The following is a 19,087-nucleotide window of genomic DNA, read 5'->3' as shown; positions in this document are numbered from 1 at the left end:
CTTCTTTCTCTCTCGTCCTCTTTCTTTTGTACAGTGCGGATACTGTGAAATGCATTTCGCAGATGGCTTGCTGTTGCTCAACAGGATATCAACGTAGTCTTGAAGCAGGGGTAAGTTGGAATGCGGCTCCTACAATCTGAATTTGAGACACGACTGCCATGAAGGTAAAACAACCCAGTCTACCTGACGGTGTCACTTGAGCGACCAAGCGGATCTCCACGTGAGCCACGTCCACGGGGCAACATCACCGCTTTCGGAACCAGCTAGAATCGGATTATATTATATGATGTAGCCACTATTAGACGCGGGAAGACAAGTTTTAGAGATCGTGTACCTGGCTACCGGGAGGTGGTTGGCGTCTATCAAGCCCAAGAGTTCTTGCCGTGGTGCTCAATCAACCAGGCCGTCGCGGCTCATTGGAGAAACCGACTAGCGGCCGTTTCAAACAACCCGCGCCGATGGTCGATGGCAACGGAACAATGAGGCTGAAAGGAAACAGAAGAGGGTATGAGCCCGCCCTGGTTGACCAAAAGGATTGATTCCTTGAATGGCTCCTGTTTGGTTTCATCCCATGGACAGAGTGTGCCCAGAAAGCAACGAGTCGTGCCACAAGAGAAGCGCGTGTATATTATGAAAGTGGTCGCTTGCGACCGTCCTGGGGTCCCTGGCTCGGCGCGAACGAGAGTCGGGCGGCGAGGAAGGAATAGGTTTGAGCTGACGTGAACATGCTTCAAAAACAAGTTAATAGCAGGATGCATATAGACGGTCAAACAAACAAATACCAATTGGCCGGGTGAACTGGGAGATCAATATGCGACGGGGATCTCTGGACGGCAACCCGTTGCTGTTGTTATATGTATGTATATGGTAGCGCACGCCTAGAACCGCGCACAGGACGAATAGCGACACCCAGCTGATACTGTTGACAAGTGTGAAGCCGGCTGGACGTTAAAGGCTCCCAAATTCGACTGTTTAACAGCGGGCAAGGAAGCTAGACGGCGCACTGGCACTGCCTGCAACGGCGGCGATGGGCTGAACAGTAATCTAGATGGCGTGGGTTTGGCAAGGTGCGTGCTGGAATGCCGAATCGTGGTATTCCATTCCATTAGGTACCTATGGACAAGCTACTTTAATTGCCTACCAACTGCTCGCCTTTTCTGGATCTTGAGGCTCAGTCAAGCAGACACAGATTGCCACCGGCTTCGAGTCCATATTCGCATCCCAATACATCCAATTCGCCGCCCGCCGTACGAATACCAAGCCGGCGCATCCACGGCGGCGGCGAAGATGATTGGCATTTGCGAAATTATCAGCTGCAGAGTCCAAATTTGGGTGCCGGGCTGTGATTCGCCAGCGGTAGCGCCGTCCTATTTAAAAATAGAAACTTGCAGGTTTCGCAAAACGCAACCTGGGCTAACGGACAGGGGGGAGAGGGTTTATTCTTGCTTGCTGGGTCATCCGCCAGTACTTCCCACCCGCTAATTTAGCCTTGGTCGCCGCGGTACAGTTCATGTATCGCCATGGACAGCGGCCGCCAAAATTAGGCCTCCTCCAGTCTAGAGTCCTTGGTTGATTTCTTCCCAGGCCATGGTGGCCTGCTTACTTGTATTCCCACTTGTAGGGGGGAGGAGCACTTCCCCCGGAGAAGCAAGGCTTGCGTAATTGCGAATAATTGCTAGGTAACGCCGCGAGGGGAGCCCTTGTACCTCGAGGGTATGTCTCATGGACTCTTCCGTGTTGATTGTCCAGTCCTGCCTGTATGTGGTGGTAACCAATGGTCTCATTGTTGAGTGTTGTTGAGCTGAACAGAATCTTGAAAGAAAGCACTACTGCATACCAACATCAGCAGAGTAAGAGCCAAGGCGCCCGTCGGTGGGAGGGGAGTGCATACCCTGAAACCAGCGTCGGCATTTATGTAGGTAGGAAATAGGTACCGTTCGCACGTCAAGCCTGGCCCAAACGGGTTCCAATGGAGGCTCGACCTAAGGCAGAGAGGACTAGGTAGGTAAAAGAACCAGCGGCTGGTGACAACCTTGGATTCTGACTGAACTATGCTGCTTCCAAGTCTGCGCAGGCAGAGTCGAGACTCTCTGCTATAGAGTTGGGAGGGGGAGTTCGTGCCGGCGAGGAATGGGTAGGCAGTCGAGAATCTAATAATAATCGCCGACAGCAGAAGGAATCCTTGGGTTGTCTTGCCAAAATGATTCAATACCTCGCAGCCGTCATCAAACGGTGGGTGGCTGTACTCGGGGGGTACCTGAGACCCGCCATTGTCGCTAAGACGACCCTTGTACTTCTCATTCTTACAAAGTGGTAGCAATGGGCCTAAATTCAATCCCATTCTTCTAGTTCCCTCGGTCTTTCATTGGAATACTACTAAAAGTGACTGGAAGCGCAGGACAATTGGTTGGATTGGATTGGATATCGTTGAATCGGTACCGCGACACCAAACTGGAAAAGCCGCCCGCCCGCTTTCCCTTCCTTGTTCCTCCCGCGCTGTTGTCTTCTTTTCCCACACTTTACTTTCTTTACCCAGACACAGACACAACTCGCAGATACCTTCACACAGAGATTGCCCTGTGTCAGGCCTGTACTGCAGTACCGTCACCGTCTGTCCGTTTTCTGTTTCTCGACCGCCTCCCTAACAAAACCTCTTTTTTCTTTCCTGTCAAACCTGTCAGAACCCAAACGATCTTCCTTTCAACCCACCCGCATTTTACTTGTAAGCGACCAGACCCGGACGCTTCGTCTCGTCCATAACCGCCCGCACCCCCCATCCCGAGTCTTCCTTACTTGTGTCTTGCATCTATTATGCTACTTGCGGTTTCTGGTTCAAGGTGCTGACAGCCAATTGCTGCCATGCGATAGTGGTTGCGTGGAAACGACACAATCAACATCGCCCCGTCGCCATCCACCTCCGCCTCCCCAACTTGCAACCATCCATTCTCACCTTTATTTACGCCAGCTTCCCTTCCCTCTTCTCCTCCCTCCGCCTTTAGTAATATTTGTCAACGCCTGAGCCGAACGGAACCGGGACAACCTCGAGAGGAAGAAGACGGGTAAACGAAGAAACAGAAACCATAGGATTCAGCAGCGCTGTCCACAGTCAGGCTATCGCCCTCGTCTATCCACCCCACTACATTCATTGGATAGCTTTCCTTTACAGCACATTTAATTCAGGTCGCGAGGACCTGCGCGCTACGTCTGGCAGACAACGCCAACTCTAACAGGGCCAAACAAAAGAAACACAGCGTACTCCCGAGTGTGCAAGCCCGGCAACCAACTGAGACGACTAATAGAGCCCAAACATGCCGTCGGCTGCGGCCCGCAGACAATACGAGGACCAAATCCCCTCATTTATGTCCATTTTGGACCCCGAAGCCGAGGCCTACGACGAAAGTGGAAGGGGAATGGTCACTATGGTGGACTCAAAGATGATGGACATGGAGCCGACCTGTGCACCGCAGATTCCCACCCAGCTTCAACAGCAACAACAGCATCTGCGACCGCTGGCAGATCACTTGCACCGTCACAATGATAGCACTTCTACACACAACTCGGAATCGGCTGACTCCTCGCCCACTACAACGCTTACGACAGATACATCGTCTCTTTCTGACCCGTCACCGTCGTCTTCACCCGATTCGCCTGTCAATTTGATACCTCTCAACTCCTTCCCGGCGACCACGTTCGGAGGACTTTCTGGCATGTCATCGGGCCTATCATCTAACATGAATACTCTCACGGTCAACGACGGCGCACCCCAGCCACCGCGCGACCTACCGCGGCCAATGACGTCTCCGTCTCCCAGAAGAGCGCGGAACATGAAGGGCCTATCAATCCAGCCCCCGTTCCAGACGTCTCTATCTTCGACTCTGGTTTCCGAGCCCTCCTCGCCTTCGTTCATAAAGCCCGCCATCCCCGCTATGAAGCGCAAGCCAAGCCAGCTCAGCCTCAAGACAGACTCAAAAGGCTTGAATGTCGGTGCCAGCATACGCCCTACCCTGCTTGAGGTGCCGAGCTCTCCTGCATTGCCTATGCTACAAAGGCGGGCACTTAAGCATTCAACGTCTTCACCGCACATGCTCTCCGGCATGAAATCTGCTACCTTTGGTCCCGCTGGCGGCATGGCTTTCCCTACAGTTTTGGAGCGTGGAGAGTCGGGTCTGTCAGAATTGCTTCGCCCATCGACCAAACACTCCATCCCCAAAGCCACGTTTGACGATCCGATCATTGAGGAAGATTCTTCTTCTCCCATCAGATCCCAAGTTGCCAACCGAATGGATATGGAGCCATTCCGCGATGAGAGTGAAGCGAACGAGGACCAGAAATCCCCTGGCTATCCAGATGGCCCAATCGCCATCTATGAAGATAACGTCTACCTCTACCTGGAGCCGACTGCTGACGAGGCCGCCAAATTCGATGTTGTGATCAACGTGGCACGAGAAGTTACTAATCCTTTCGCGGGGTCGTCTCCAGCCAAGGCACCAAAGGAGGAGCCGGTCGCTGAGTCACCTATCCCTGATACCGCCGTCTCAACTTCCAGTTTCGCTACAGCATTTGAATATCCGATGGAGGATCGTGTGGAGACGCCCACTACCCCCAAAGCAGCGGATACGTCCAAAGAGCCCGAGTATATTCACATGCCATGGGATCATAACACCGATATCGCAACCGACCTGATGACGCTTTGCGAGATGATTGAGAAGCGGACGAAAGAGGGCAAGAAGGTGCTCGTCCATTGCCAGCAGGGTGCCAGTCGCTCTGCCAGTCTCATCATTGCGTACGGTCTCTATCAGAACCCCGGCATGAGCGTCAACGACGCCTATTATGCTGCCCAGTCCAAGAGCCGATGGATCAGTCCTAACATGCGTCTCATGTACTGCTTGCAGGACTTCCAAAAGGAGATTGCTAAGAAGAAGCTCCCGCCTCGGTCTGCAGCTGGGCTAAAGAGCGGGCGGAGTCCGACTAAACATAGACTTACACTCTCGGCTGATGCTATCGACATTGCCCCCAAGGAGCCTCTCAGTGCGCCCCTTCCAGATGAAAGCCCCGAGACAGGGCGTACCAAAAGCCCGGAGAAGAGCCCGGTTCATGCTCGGGGGAAATCTACACCGGCCTTGGAGGCCATATCACCTGGCCCATCTTCTGCCCCATCCAGCTTCTCCTGGGCTGAGAAAGAAGACGAGAAGGACCTAGGGAAGTTTGGTCGTTTTAATTTGGACAGCGAAATGGGACTAAAGGCACCGAAGCTATTGGAGCCAGAACCCGACTCTACTTTCCCGCCACGAAATTCGTCTTTCTTCCAGCCACCGCCATCACCAGGCTTTCCGCCTGTCGACGCCTTCAAACCTCCACCTTCGCCCGGTTTCCCCCCTTCCGATGAGTCCAAGCCTCCACCGTCTCCAGGTTTTGCAATGCACCGCTTTGGGCATGGAATCCAGAGCATGGGGTTTTCTAGACTGCATTTCGGCGACAGTGAGGAACCTATGTCGCTCAACGGAAATGCCGACGCATCGATGGATAGAGATATGCAAATGGCACACGCACTGCATGACGATGATGCATTGTTGTCACCCAGGGCCGAAACCATGACAAACAATCCGTTGCACGACTCCTTCGATGAGATACCAGGGATGAAGTTTGTGGAAGTACCGCCAACCCCTAAGGAGCCCAGCGACGGCCTCTTTCGCCGAGGTCATCAATGTTCCCACGCGATCCCTTCAACCCGTTTGTGCGGCCTACTCAGGTCGCCGACCCTAGAAGCCCTCCCACCAAGGGAGAAACGCCGATCGTGCGATCTATTGACGAGGTGTTATAGAGCAAGCAAGTAGCGAACTCGATATCAAAATACCTGAGATCTGTACTCTATGTGGCACATAATGATCGACGACTTACGACCCATACGTCCTGACATAACTGCGAGACGTGTATCTGCTCCATACATTCAATCCAGCGTGCCAAATCGACTTAGCTCATTTTGCAAAGCGTCTGTTGTACGGCATACACTGGCGTTTTTAAGCTCATCCCTAGCTTTCAGTCATGAATAGGCAGCACCTAGTCCATGAGATTCTTGGACAGCTTGACCTAGCACCGAACGGCTTTTATAAACAGCATTGTTACGGAACCTTTACCGAGCAAACTGCATTTTTCTTTGTCATACACTTGCAAACCCAGCCACGTGTTCGTTCGTTCGTTCGTTCGTTCGTTCTACAGCAGAATCAGGAGTTCTCTTATTTTCTTCGTGCAAAAGTACGGCATAGCGCAGCAACCGGCGGTCATGGGCGAAACCCGGAAATACCCGGAAACGCGTTTCATTTCATTTTTCTTGTTCACTACCGAAACCGGCCGGGCAGTATCTTGGCTCTTTGTGGTGGCAAAGGCGTCTACGTGATCGGGTCATGAAGCCTGTTTTTTTCCCCTCGCCAACAGGGACTCCTCTACTGAAAGCACATTTCCTGAACGGCAAGGTCTAATCCAGGAGTTTGAGGGAAAGTGCCGGTATGGAACGGATGGAAAGGGGAACCAAGGCGAAATCTGCTGGTGCAGCTGATGGGAAACGCGCGTGTGCTGAGGGGGGCTGTCGTGGATTAGACACCCTTACCCATATACCTGCTCACGCTGGCAAGAAGGACAGGGGTAGCTCGCGAGGGAAAAGCGCACGCACACAGGAAGGGGAGGAGTTTGTTCAGAGGGGTCGGGGGAAACGGGAAGGGGCCTTTCTGGCTTCTTCGGACCGGCGATGATCCTATTTGTCATTGTCGGGTCGTTCCGTCTACCTGCCCTTCTCTACCAAGCTGTTTCTTCCCTGTGGGTTTAGTTGCGTCTCGAGTGCTTGCTTTCCTTTATCCAACTAAAGCCAACCAATCAATAATTGTATATAGTCTCGTAGGACAAACTAAATCTACGAAAAAAAATCCAAACACATCAAAACATCATTCGTTCTTCTGCAGGTTGTGAGCGACCGTTCGCGTGAGAGCAACCTGTGTTATTTTGGCTTTACTTATCTTGCCTGTATTATTCTCCAACGGTCTCTATTAGTCAGGTTTAGTCAGTTTCGCCTCCGATGATGGAAGGAACGTACAGACACACTTCAAATTCCGTAGATTCCCTGTCTTACTCGTCTAGCCAGCCTGCGTATATACAGATATGTGTTACTGATAAGTATTGGTAGCGATAACGACTTTCCAGTTCCAAGACAATTGAGTTTACAGGGGTAAATACTACTGCTTAAGCGTATGTAGACAGTTGTCACTTGAATTCTATTTCTATGTACCGACCGGTTCTCGACGACCTTGCAAGGCTTGTTACATCGACCATTCGTGTGAGGGTATCCTTCTTAACCGAAAACGAAAAGCACATGCCTCTGACCCGTTTCTCCGTTTCTGCTCTCTGTAAGTTAACTAATTGATAAAAGCGGTCTTCACGTTCTCGCAGTAAATAATACGCGCGGGTACGCCCTCTATACCCGTCAAGTCTCGTCGAGTCTCATTTCTCTTTAGTTTAGGAAGAGAAATGGAGCAAATGTGTTGGTCTTATTGCGCCTTCGCTGCCTTCGCCTTGCGCTTGGCCTCCTCCTTGGCCATCTTCTCCTGGCGCGCAATGGCGGCCTCGACGCCGATGCCGCCAAAGACGAGGCCGACGCCCAGAACCTGCATCTGGGTCAGGCGGTGGCCGAAGGCGACGACGGACAGGATCATGGTGAACATCTTGCGCGTGACGGTCACAGTGACAAGCAGGACCGAGGAGAAGGTGGAAAGCGTATAGACTGTTGATTTTGGCATTAGTAAGGGTGTCGCATAGGTCAAAGTAGAAAGGAACCTACAAATAAACACTTGTCCCACCGCACCACAGGCCGCGAAACCCAGCACATCGGCCCAGACGGACGGGTTGCGCGCCATAAACTGGAGGGCCTCACCGAGCTCACCGGCGCTGCCGGCCACATCCATACCGAGCCACTCGCCGATGCCGGACTGGACGAGCCAGGGGCTCAAGAAGAGGTACGAGGCCGTGACGGCGGTGCTCATGAGGTTATTGGCGCACATCATCTGGGGGCCGGTGTAGGGCTGGAAGGCGCTGAAGATGTAGTCCTGGGTGCTGTTGGTGAGGCCGTCGAACAGCAGATTGATGGACAGCAGCAGCAGGCCCCAGGGCATGTTGCGCTCCTCGGACGACGTGTGCTTCTTGCTGCCGCCCTTCTTGCCCGAGTGCAGCGTGAAGACGGCGACGCCGGCCGTCACGGCCGCGACCACGAGGTACTTGTACAGCGGGTAGCGCTTGCGGAAGACGGTGATGTGCAGGAACATGACGGGCAGCAGCTTGCACGACTTGGCGAGCAGGAAGGTGATGTAGTCGATGTGGGCGAGACTGGCGTAGCCGAACGGCGAGGCAAGGGAACTGGTGAGCGCGACGAGCAGCAGCGGCGCGACGATGCGCTGCGACGGGAAGATGGCCGGCAGGGGCGCGCCTCGGGGGTGCTGAAGTACAGGTAGATGGCGCCCGTGGTCGCGGCGAACAGGGACTGGATCGTGTTTAGAAAGACGGGGTACTTGAAGACCTCGGTCGCGCCCGAGGGACCGTGGGGTGTCGTCGTGAGCTTCTCTTGCAGGTAGGCCCATGTCAAGCTGCCGGGCGTGAGTAGGGTAGGGTTAGTCGCCACAGCTCTTCTCTACAAAGCGGGATTTGGGAAGGGGAATGGCAGGGCAGGTGTGACGTACAAGGAACCGTAGATGCCTGCAACGGCAATCACCAGCTGCAGCACTCCGGCATCTGCTTTCTCGACGGGGGCGGCGGAGGCGACGGCGGCCTTGGTGGAGTGGCTCAATGCGCCGTTGGACTTGTCGGAATGCGCCATGATCGGATCGACATTGCGCTTGCTCGAAGTCGAGTTCTGCCCATCCATGTATTCGGAAGAAGGCTGGCGCTCAATGGGCTTAACTTGCTTGGTACGCGCCATTGTCGGTGGACTGCGCGGCGCACCCCCAGGCAGCCGAGTATTTGGTGGATATTGGAGTAAATAAAGAACGAGTGCAAGGGGCAACGACAAGGATGAAGACGAGCCAAGTCAACAATTGGTCGCGTCGTCGCTTTGCACTTCGCGGTGGCAGAGAGGAAAGGAAGGTATAAAAAAGAAGAATCAGGCACGAGTTAGGATATCAAACCATCAGGCAGGCGGTTAACGAGAGAAAAACGAGCCTGAACCCTGAAAACGGACTCGGCTTATGGTGGATTGTCCGTCTTATCCATCATCCATCAAAAGAGTTGATGACAGATTGGCAGAATTCAAGGGACAGCGCGCTGGATACCCACGAGTACGTATTTTTAGCACCAGTGCCCTGTCCGAACGTGGGGTGCATAAGTACTGCTGGAGACGGCCTAGGTACAATCAGTGCTTTAGCCGAGGGGTCCAGTCCGTTCAGTGGAGGCTCGGTCCGTCCATGGCGGCATGGCATCAGAAACTAACCTAGAGACAAACGTTCGACCTCACCGCACCCCGATACGATATGCCTGCATGTGTATCTTAGATACACACTTTACATATGATATGGTCACGTCTCAAAACTGGTGCTTTTGGGCCGCCCCAGGGGCTTTGGTAAATTTTTAAATTTTTTGGCGTACTTGACATCCCAATTTCCCGCCTCATCGCAGGCTTAATCCTAGAGAGCTATACCCATGCCTCCAAAACGTGAACATAATATGCAACCCAGTCCGTCGAGGGGACCGACACGAGGTCCACTAATGATTCTTTGCTTGTCTTGTATAGGGGGGGCAAGAGTTCTTGACTCAGGCCTCCAAAGTGCGCATGGGCGGGAAAAAGAAATGGTGATAGCGAGGGAGGGGTCGCGATGAAGGGGGTGTACGCGATATGACGAGATTGGGGCGATTCTCGTCCAGGACAAACGGGAATCTTTGGTGCATGAGAGTGAGGTCGATTACGTAGGCGCATGCTCACCACCATCCGTTCAGCTCGACTGGCGTCCAATAGCCGCCCTCCGTCGAGAGAGAGGGAGAAAGAGAGAGACGGTTGTCGGTTCCTTGTCGAAGGCGCCTCATGGACGGCCTAGAGCTGCGCAAAGGAAAGTCGGGGGAAGTGGTGTTTATGTGAGACTCTCTCTGTGTGGGTGAAGGTTTGGATATCTGAAACAACAAGCAAGGAAAAAAGACATGAAGACTGCAGCCGATCACGTCGGCCGTTTCGTCCGGGGGCAAAGAAATGGGGAGAGTAGTTGTCGTTACGTCGTATCGTTATGACCGCCAGCATTGTGTAAAGGTCAGTCAGCCTTGCGGCCAAGTCAGATCTGGAATCGCCCCGCCTTACAACCAGGGTTCCTTTCGCCAAATCCAACCAACATTAGAAATACTCCAGACAATTATATCAATCCGTGTCTTTGGAAAGAGCGGGCGTGCAAGGCACCCGCCAGTAAGCCTAGACCAGCGCCAGTGCTAGGCTTGATGTACAAGAACATGGGAAATCGCAACAGCACGCTTGAGCATCACTCCTCGCAGAGGTTTCCCTCCTCTCCACTCTGGTAAGTTCGGAAGACTCCGCCATCCACGAAGCCTCTTCTCTATTCCTGGACCTGCGTCTGGCTACGACGCATCTTCTCCGCCTCCAGGTTCTCATAGAGCAAGAAGAGAGCCGTCTCGTTGGCCTTGGCGGTGCCCATGATGGTGAACATGCGCTCGCCAGTCTCGTCGTGAGGCGCCTATACCTTACTGTTAGCACATTGCCCCGTACCGTAGAGAGAGGCCGATGAATTCTCGGGCGTCATCATACCTTGGCAATTGAAATGCGGGCACCAGACGTCTTGCGGATCTCACTGATCTTAGTTCCAGCCCGGCCAATGATGCAGCCCACCATGTCTGCGGGAATGCTGATGTTCTGGGTTTGGATCTCCTCGCCGTTTTCGTCGTGGGTAGGAGGGCCTTGGCGATCCCGGGTACCCGCATCAGAATCGGAGCGGCGGTACGAACGTCCTCCGCCGTTGCTGAAATCAGCACCATTTCCTGTTCTCGTTACACGAGGGCCTCCATAGTCTCTGCTTGGAGCAGCACCGTAATTGCCCACCCCGCCGACAGGTGCGCCAGCAGCATTGGGCAGAGACCCCGCACCACCCGGTTGGGTACGGACCACAGGGTTATACAGCACGGTGCCAGTACCGCGCTGCCAATCATCAACCAGACACTTGCAGATCTCCCAGATGGCCTGCTGGATCCCCTCGGGAGTTCCCTGGACCTCCACGATTCGCTCGGTCGACTGTGGCAGCATCTCCTTCTGTGCCACCATGCGAACGCCTGACACATCCTGGATATGTTTGATCTTCAGACCCTGTCTGCCGATGATGGTGCCCATCTGGTTGTGCGAGATGAGAAGCTTGATCGCTGGATTATGTCAGCAAAGTCCACCCCCAAAGCAAGGTGGAATCTGGGGATTCGGGGATAAGTCGCATACGATGTGTGCCATTGTTCTGCACGACGCCACCCATGCCCATTGCCGGCGCACCCTCGAGCAGCGCGCGCGCAACTATCGAGTAGGCTCTGGAAATGGCATCGCAGCCTCCGGTTATAGTCAAAACGCGATCATGCACGCCTTGTACCACTTTGCTGACACCTGCCTTGACGCCTGTCTCATCACGCAGATCCGCTACGTTCTTGCCACCCTTGCCGATGATGACGCCGGCCTCCTTAGAGGAAACAATGGCGCGCAGCGTCAGGCTGGTGGCGGCATACTCCTCGTCGGTTTTGGGAGCAGGTTGACCATCTGGGCCGAGATCCCCCTCGAGCTTCAAGTTGTCCATTCCTTGTTCAAGGATGTCGCCATTGGGCGGGATGACGTCTTGGGAGACAGACATGATGAAGAACGGCAAGCAACAAAAACGAAAACTGCCGAGCTTTGAAAGAGAAGAAAAATGCTCGAGCTTCCTGTGTAGCGCACGATGCAGGTATACAGGAGCAATGCACTATGCGAAACGGTGATGCTGGGTGGTGATGCTGATTTGCGCAAATGAGCTGCCCTTTTTGCTGTTGGCGAATGGTGGGCAGAAGCAGAGAGCTCTGGGCCTAGCTAGTTGAGTCGCGGCGTTAGCTAGCTCTGATAAGCTCGCACTTTGCAGTAGACAAGATGTAGATCAGGTCGGGTGGTGGAGATGACGGTATGGGAAATGGGATATTTCATGTGACATTCACAAATAAGGGTGAGCGGGTGTAAGGACAGGCTACGACCAAGTCGACTATATTTGACCAGCGGTGGGCTTTCTGTGCATCTGCGCTGCACGATCCAACATGTGGTAGTAGAAAATAGAAACAGTGACCACGGCGGGCAGTGGAGAGGGAGAGGGGAAGGGGAAGGCAGGGCTGGGTGAGCGAGCGAGGGCGTGTGAGAGAGAGGAAGCAAGACCAAAGCGGGGGGCATCACCGGCCATTTCACCACCAACTTACCTTGTCCGTTGCTTGACGCAGAGTAAATCGCGGGAGTTTTTCCTGGTCTTGTGTCTTTTCTTTCCCTTGGGGAAGAGAGTGGGATGAATTGGCAGTGGGGTTGACGATTGCTGCGTCTGGTTGGTCGCAAAAAATTAAACGAACCGAGCTCAAGCTGTCTGCTTCCAATTGTTGCGTTTACGTACGTCCAGTAGTGTGTCGTACGTGGGTTGCGGTGGTACCTTGGAGGTAAGGTAGGTATGGGTATGGGGACTAACTAGCCGCGTGGGCACGCTTGGTCAGGGGACTGGGCCGTTTGAGGGCACAGTTGGAGAGGGTCTCGGGACGTCAGAGCAGAGCTTCACACGCGCCTTGGGGAGCTGGGGCGGTTTATGCGGCCGTATGTGCGATCAAGCGGGCAATGATGGCATCCAGCGTTGTAAGACGGTAGGAATGCAACCGATATGCCAGCGACGAGAAAGGCCGGATGCGGGAGAAGTGCGGGTCGCGGTGACAGGGGAGGTCTGAGTCTTGGTGGCGGCTGGGGGAGGGGTAGAGGAAGATCGAGCGAGGAGAGAGAGAGAGAGACGGCACGGAGGAGGAGCGTTAAAAGGGGGGAAGGGGGTGGTTATTGGCGAAGAGCAGAGGAAAAGGTCGGTAGCGGCGGTGATGGAGGTGGTGAGGAGGAAGAGGAAATAGAGGAGGTTGATGTGGCTCCCGTTCGTTTCTTTGTATTGTGTGCGTGTGTTGTGTTTCTTGTGTTTCTTGTGTTCAAGTTCCCAAGCGCAACTGTGAGAGTCGAAGAATTGTGGGGGCGGAGAGAGCGCCTGTCTGGTCTGGTGGGAAAAGTCGATCGCTCCGTTCGTTTCAACCGCCAATTGCTTGTTTGTTCATTCGTTCGTGCGTTCGTGGATTTGGGGGAAACAAGAACAATTGACCTGTTTGCATAAAGACCGCATGTGCTTGCAGGATTCGTCGATGTCGGGCAATTTGGAGAAAGAGGGTGAGGGTTGGGATTGCATGTACCTCCCCGGGCAATATTTGTAGTATTGCCTGTGCCTGCACTTGTTCGGGCCTGGAGCAGGAGCAAGGCAGGCACGATCAGTGTGTCGTGGGACAGCTCAAGCTGCATCAACGCATCAACTGCCTACATGTACTCAAACAAAGCCGAGCGAGCACCTACGCTCGTGATTGACAAATCAATAGCCAGTCAACATGACTTTCCCCTACTTATTTTGACACGGCGATTTACTTCCACATGCGGCAGGAAGACCCTTGCATCAATGAGTACCTACTCGGTTGTATGTAGTCAGCCATATGGCAGTTTGAGGGTCGTAGTAGACTCATAATGACTAAATTGTAGGGAGGTTACCAGGCACAGCCAAAGAACCGCAACAGCTTGAAGCCGCTTGGGATACGATCTAAGGGGTGTATGGGCGTATCTACTAATACCTTCACCAAGCTAATGTAAGCGCATCCGTGCCTTGGCATAAAGCTGCTGTGGTGAAAATATGTTGGTACAGACCTGGTGTATAATGGTCGGTCTGCTGCATTATTTGCGGCTACCTCTTACATGGATCATATGGGAGCATTCTGTGTCATATTTACAAGCTGTCTGTCTGATGATGAAGTGAAGCTCATCCGATCACTACTGAGGTACATTATCAACCCTTTGAAAGACGCAGGGATTTAGACATTTGGATGCAGAAGTCTTGCTGGTAAGCTACTATATCTCTTATCGCACGTACTTATTGCACCAGCCAGCCGTCTTGCTAAGTAGGCATTCTGCAGTTCTCAGGAACGTTATCAATTAGCGTTGTCTGGAATACACTGATTCATTATGACTTTCCCTTGTCTTCTACCTAAACCAGACCCGACCAGCCGGAAGTACGTTGGTATTGTGAGCGACGAAGTAGGTGGGGGCATATACGCCAACTCCCCGGAGTTCTCGCAAAAGTGCCGGACCGCCATCCCCGCCATATTGTCCCGGCAAAAGGCCCTCAACAATTGTTGCTTTGGCTGTGGAGGTAAATCAGCGGCGGCCCGTCTCTGGTACTCCGCCAGGACCTTTCTGCGGACTTCGGGGTCGACCCGCCGTGGATCCGCCCCTTTCCTGATGAGGTGGAAGGCGATTTTCAGCGAGGCCATGTGACAGTCGTCGGCTTGATCGGGGAGGTCCACGGAAACGAAATGGTTCATGGCGTACGACAGCGGTGTCAGATGGTTCCTGGTAATGTTCCAGTGGAAGGCACGTAAGTGCTCTGGCCCGAATATCTCACTGCGTGTACCGGGCCGGCCGTCTTGTCTCATCAGCTGGGTCAGACTGTCCATATAAGTCTGCGCCGGACTATTATCGATCTGGCTGTGAATACCCATGTAGCCCGAACTCATCAACGTGCCGAGCTTTTGCAGATACTTCGTTACCCTGACCTTGTCGGTCCGTTCCTTCCCAGTACTATTCATAGGAGGCTCGGACAGAGCCGTGAAGAGATGAGCATCTCCTGCTGCAGTGCTTTGGATTTATCAGTTTATTTATCACTAACCTAGCCAGATTGTCCAAGTTGTTTTAGCAGTGTTATGAAGGAAGTCTTCCTGCAGCTTAACAGGTGAAATGTCTTCGATGCGGTCTTCGCGAACCACAAGGCAAAGATGTCTTCTCGCCACTGACGACATTGGTAGTGAGTAATGTATTTCTTTTCAGAGAGGAATTCCCCCGGAAATCCGGCAATCTATCGTGGTATAGCAGCGCCTTTGCGATATCTTCCTGGTTTTCCCACCACTCAAGCTCATCTTCGTTCCCGTTTTCTTCTGAGGACTCGCCGTCTTCAGTCATTTCGACATCTTCATCTGCCGTGTAGTCTTCCGAGGTTTCACTGCCTTCAACGCCGTCCATTACAGCTGGCGCTTGGGGGACGAAAGGCGCCGGGGCCGGAACCGCATTATCTTGGTGGTGATCTGGAACGGGGATGTTCGAGTGCGCCAAGTGTCCTGGCGTGGGTTGCTCTGAGGCATCCACCACGATGCCCAGAGATTCCAGCTCACGCTTAGAGGTTTTAGCCATGGTCGCCGACGTCTTATATGTGTGTATTTGACCGTGTAACTGTGAAATGTATAGGGTTTCTCTTTAGAATAAGGTCGGCGGTGAACCCGCCCGTTGGCTCTTAGTCCACGATGAGCCCCTTTCTGAAGCTTCAACTCTATTTGTTCCACACAGGCTACTCTCCGTCTACAACGCTCCAATTATGGAGCCCGAGGGGGTATGCCAGTAAATACAGAACTATGAAAGGGTGAAGGTGCGTGTAAAATCCCGGTTGTGTAATGATAAGAAACCATACTGCATCTCTTTGAGAATAGCGACTTGCAGATGGGAAGACACGCCACGTAGGTTATTGAGGCTCAGTAACATCTCGCTAAAACATCCTAGATATTATTATATCCCCTTCAGCCACTGGAATACCATATAAGAGCACACCGTAATTCAAATATGTGTATTCTTAGACAACTACTATACAAACGTATATGGTTCTGCTTTGTACGGGAGCTGGCCGAGCGAAGTGACTTGAACTCCTACCTACCTTGGTACTTACAGATTCTCTGAACCAGCTACCCCTCTCGAATGCTCATAGTGGGAAAAACGCCAGTAATATCTGCAAGGCCTGCGTTCGTGGAGCCCATTGGTCCCTTCCCAACCAATAACACTCATACACGGTTTGAGACCAGGCTATCTGGCAGCAAAGTGCGGAGAGAACATTCTCTCCGAGACATCCACTGACCAAAGAAGGTAGGAGACACATGCGGCCTTTTGTATTTACTGGTCACCATCGACAAGGGAAGAACAAGTAAGTACCAAGAGAAAATCGCATTACACATGGGCTGCAAAGTCTATTGGTGAGAAAAAGCCTCACTGGTGATTCAGGTAGGCCCCTGTCCGTCATCCAGTAGCATTTGTTAGTCACAACAGCACGGTGCTCCATCTTTCCATGTCGAAAGTGCCTAATCGGGAAAAACAAGAGCCCATATGTGCAAGCTCAGTGTATCCATACCATTTCTTGTGCTCGAGACACTGTAGGAGTAAATACCTTGATTGGTTTAATTTCTAGCAACCAGCTATCTGGGAGGGCGAATCACAACGGGGGTATATCGTGTGGTATTAAAATATTTTACGAGGAAAATATGCAGAAGAGAGGAGTCCCCGTGCAGTAGTTCCCCGTGCAGTAGTTTGGTTTTCGATACCTCGAATGCGGCCATTGGACGAACGAGACGTCCATCTTTGTTAGTAAGAGCTTTAAATCCAGACATCGCAGGCTATCCAAGTGATTGGCATGGAACGGGCGGATTGGCGTCGAAGGCCACAACGGCTGAAATCTCACCGGATCGTCTGATCAGCCACTAGATTGTCTCCGTCTCCGTGCCAAACTTGTGCGTCAGAAGCCGAGGAGGCTGGCTACGATCCATCTTAAAGGCAGGGTACGTAAAAAAGTCCCGCTGGTACGGTCGAGACCGCTCTCACCGTTGACGCAAAGCGTTCTCATGCTTCAGCCAGAACCGCTTGCAGGCCACATGACCCCAATGCTCTGCCCACCATTCGCCGAAGCTGTCCTCGACTTCAAAGTCCACTCGTGCCACTCGTTCGTCTCGTCTGAGTCCACATACTATGCAGGCTTTCGTGGATGTAGGGACGCCTTTAGCTGTCTGAACTGGCATGTTCTCTCGCAACTCAGGTATCCTGAGTTGCTGGTCCTTTGCTGCTGAATTTGCAGCAGCGAGTGCAGAACGGAGGCGGCCAACATGCTCCTTCCAGACATCCAGTACATCGCCCGCTTCGCGATCTTCGCGTGCAGCTTGGGTTTTGTCGATACCGGCGAGCTTCATCCCTTTGCTGCCAGCTGCCGAAATGGACATAGATTGGGCTAAAAATTTGTCTCGATGCCAGCGTTGTTTTCGACCGGCTATGATACGAGCGGCAACCGTAGCAAGTGATATGTAACCCTTCAAAAACTCCAGCGTCCTTGGATCGGCCATTATACGGTTCTTGGTAGAAAAGGGTTGCCCGCTGACAGGCTTGTAAAGCGATGCGTTGGCCATTCCAAGAAGCTGGGGAAATATTGATAACAGAACGGATGGAGGGGGACATTACTCGGAGGGATTTGATTGCCGTCGTCTCTAGGCCCATCGGCTGTTGGATCGGCAGCATCCCAATCCCAGCTCGCATCGGTACTCTGCGAAAGCGCACTGGCCTTGCCAGGTTTCGTCGAGATAGGCTTCTTCGACGCAGGTTTCTTCAAGGCAGGCTTCTTCGATGCAGGCTTTCTCGTGTCGAAAGAGTCCCAATCTCCCCATCCATCATCCATCTTGTTGCTACCAGCTGAATCCATATTATCCAGCGTCGGCCAAGCAGTTATGGGCGACGACTGGGGGTCGTCCTTGGAGGCAGAGACGGATGGCGCAGGCGTATTGAGAGCAAGCCCAGGAAATGGGTTCCTTTCTCGGAAAGACGGAGATTTGGGGGCCTGCGGGTAGTTTGAGGCAGGTTGCAAACTGAGACCGGCTAACATTTGTGAAGCAGACTTCTTGGGCTGCACACTGTTTGTCGCCGTCTGCGATGAGACGGGTGGAGGAACAGTCTCAAAATCTCCAAAGTCATCATCATCCTCCGGGTTGTCACCGTCAAAATCATCTGCATCAAACAGAACATTAGGATCTGGTTTAGACGGTTTACGCGTGCTCTTTTGAGTAATCGTTTCAAGCTTCGGCTTTGGACTCTGGGCCAGCAAAGTTTTTCCCGCCTGGCTACTGCCACCTGGGACAGAGATGAGGCTGTTCGATAGTAGATCTATAGTCGGTGCCCGCACTATCCTTGTCCTGGCGGGTATGTCATGGTACGGCTTGGCCACTTCGGCTGCTGGTAAAGCGGGCGGCGCATTTGACACTGCTGGTTTTGTATCTTCCGGCACCTCGAAGTCACCCCAGCCTTCGTCGTCATCATCGTCGTCATTGCCTACGGTGCCGGTGCCAAGTGATATCGGTGCTGTCGATGTGGTAGTCGCAGGCGTCGCCCAAGGATCCGGAGTCGATTGAAACGCGGGCCACGGTTGGTTCTGCTGTTGTGGTGGCGGCGCCGAGGAGGTCTGTCTGTTGCTTCCGAAACTGGAGAGATCGAACGGGTCCGAGGAGGGTTTGGCAGGTCGGGGTGTTTGCGAGACTGGGGGCGCCTCGAACTCGGCGAATTCGGCGAAGAGGTCGGCAGACATGATGGCCGGAGGGACCTGATCGGACCACTGAGCCAAACTCTGTCCTGTCAAGTGCGCTTTTCACTTCAGGCACGAAGCCTATCGAGAATGGGCCGTATTCGAGCAAAGAAGAGGATTGACTGCGCGTGTATCAATCACGAACGAAAGTGAAGCTCGGTTATCGCCGCGTCGATCATTCAGTCCATGGCCCCCTAACCCCTGGAAAGGTACCACATGGGATGTCGCGGCGTTGGGTGGTGGTGTGGTGGTGGGTGGGTTGAGTGGCGGCTGAAAAGGATGGGCGTGCTTGGCATTTGCATTTGCAAGCAGGCAAGCGAAACATTAGCTCCCCAACCCAGAGCCATGGGGATGCCGCTGTCACTAGAACCACTGCTTACGAGCCCAAGAGCCTGCGGCCCCCGGAACAGAACCAGAGCGCT

The 19,087-nt window shown here is 53.2% G+C and overlaps 5 protein-coding genes across 5 annotated transcripts; 1 reads left to right on the top strand and 4 right to left on the bottom strand.

The window, feature by feature from the left end:
• Positions 1–3,308: 3,308 nt before the first annotated feature.
• On the top strand, positions 3,309–5,821 carry PG986_013592 (tyrosine-protein phosphatase pmp1; the record flags this gene model as incomplete). The annotated part of the gene is made up of 2 exons (XM_066849814.1): positions 3,309–5,641; positions 5,698–5,821. 2 exons carry the CDS (start codon positions 3,309–3,311, stop codon positions 5,819–5,821), a joined length of 2,457 nt encoding a protein of 818 aa, XP_066693957.1.
• Positions 5,822–7,535: 1,714 nt separating this feature from the next.
• Positions 7,536–8,956, bottom strand: PG986_013591 (uncharacterized protein; the record flags this gene model as incomplete). Its single annotated transcript, XM_066849813.1, has 4 exons — positions 7,536–7,768; positions 7,826–8,397; positions 8,430–8,624; positions 8,718–8,956. The coding sequence occupies 4 exons, from the start codon at positions 8,954–8,956 to the stop codon at positions 7,536–7,538; spliced, it is 1,239 nt and encodes a 412-aa protein (XP_066693956.1).
• A 1,612-nt stretch (positions 8,957–10,568) lies between these two features.
• PG986_013590 (KH domain RNA-binding protein) lies at positions 10,569–11,852 on the bottom strand (the record flags this gene model as incomplete). Its single annotated transcript, XM_066849812.1, has 3 exons — positions 10,569–10,706; positions 10,778–11,382; positions 11,453–11,852. 3 exons carry the CDS (start codon positions 11,850–11,852, stop codon positions 10,569–10,571), a joined length of 1,143 nt encoding a protein of 380 aa, XP_066693955.1.
• A 2,371-nt stretch (positions 11,853–14,223) lies between these two features.
• Positions 14,224–15,478, bottom strand: PG986_013589 (uncharacterized protein; the record flags this gene model as incomplete). The annotated part of the gene is made up of 2 exons (XM_066849811.1): positions 14,224–14,929; positions 15,195–15,478. The coding sequence occupies 2 exons, from the start codon at positions 15,476–15,478 to the stop codon at positions 14,224–14,226; spliced, it is 990 nt and encodes a 329-aa protein (XP_066693954.1).
• A 1,445-nt stretch (positions 15,479–16,923) lies between these two features.
• PG986_013588 (uncharacterized protein) lies at positions 16,924–18,668 on the bottom strand (the record flags this gene model as incomplete). Its single annotated transcript, XM_066849810.1, has 2 exons — positions 16,924–17,425; positions 17,476–18,668. The coding sequence occupies 2 exons, from the start codon at positions 18,666–18,668 to the stop codon at positions 16,924–16,926; spliced, it is 1,695 nt and encodes a 564-aa protein (XP_066693953.1).
• Positions 18,669–19,087: the final 419 nt, after the last annotated feature.

Source organism: Apiospora aurea (genome assembly GCF_038362705.1).
Source record: "Apiospora aurea strain CBS 24483 chromosome Unknown utg000009l_segment0_segment0, whole genome shotgun sequence".
NCBI classification, from domain to species: domain Eukaryota; kingdom Fungi; phylum Ascomycota; class Sordariomycetes; order Amphisphaeriales; family Apiosporaceae; genus Apiospora; species Apiospora aurea.
This window is presented reverse-complemented; position numbering and strand designations above follow the sequence as displayed.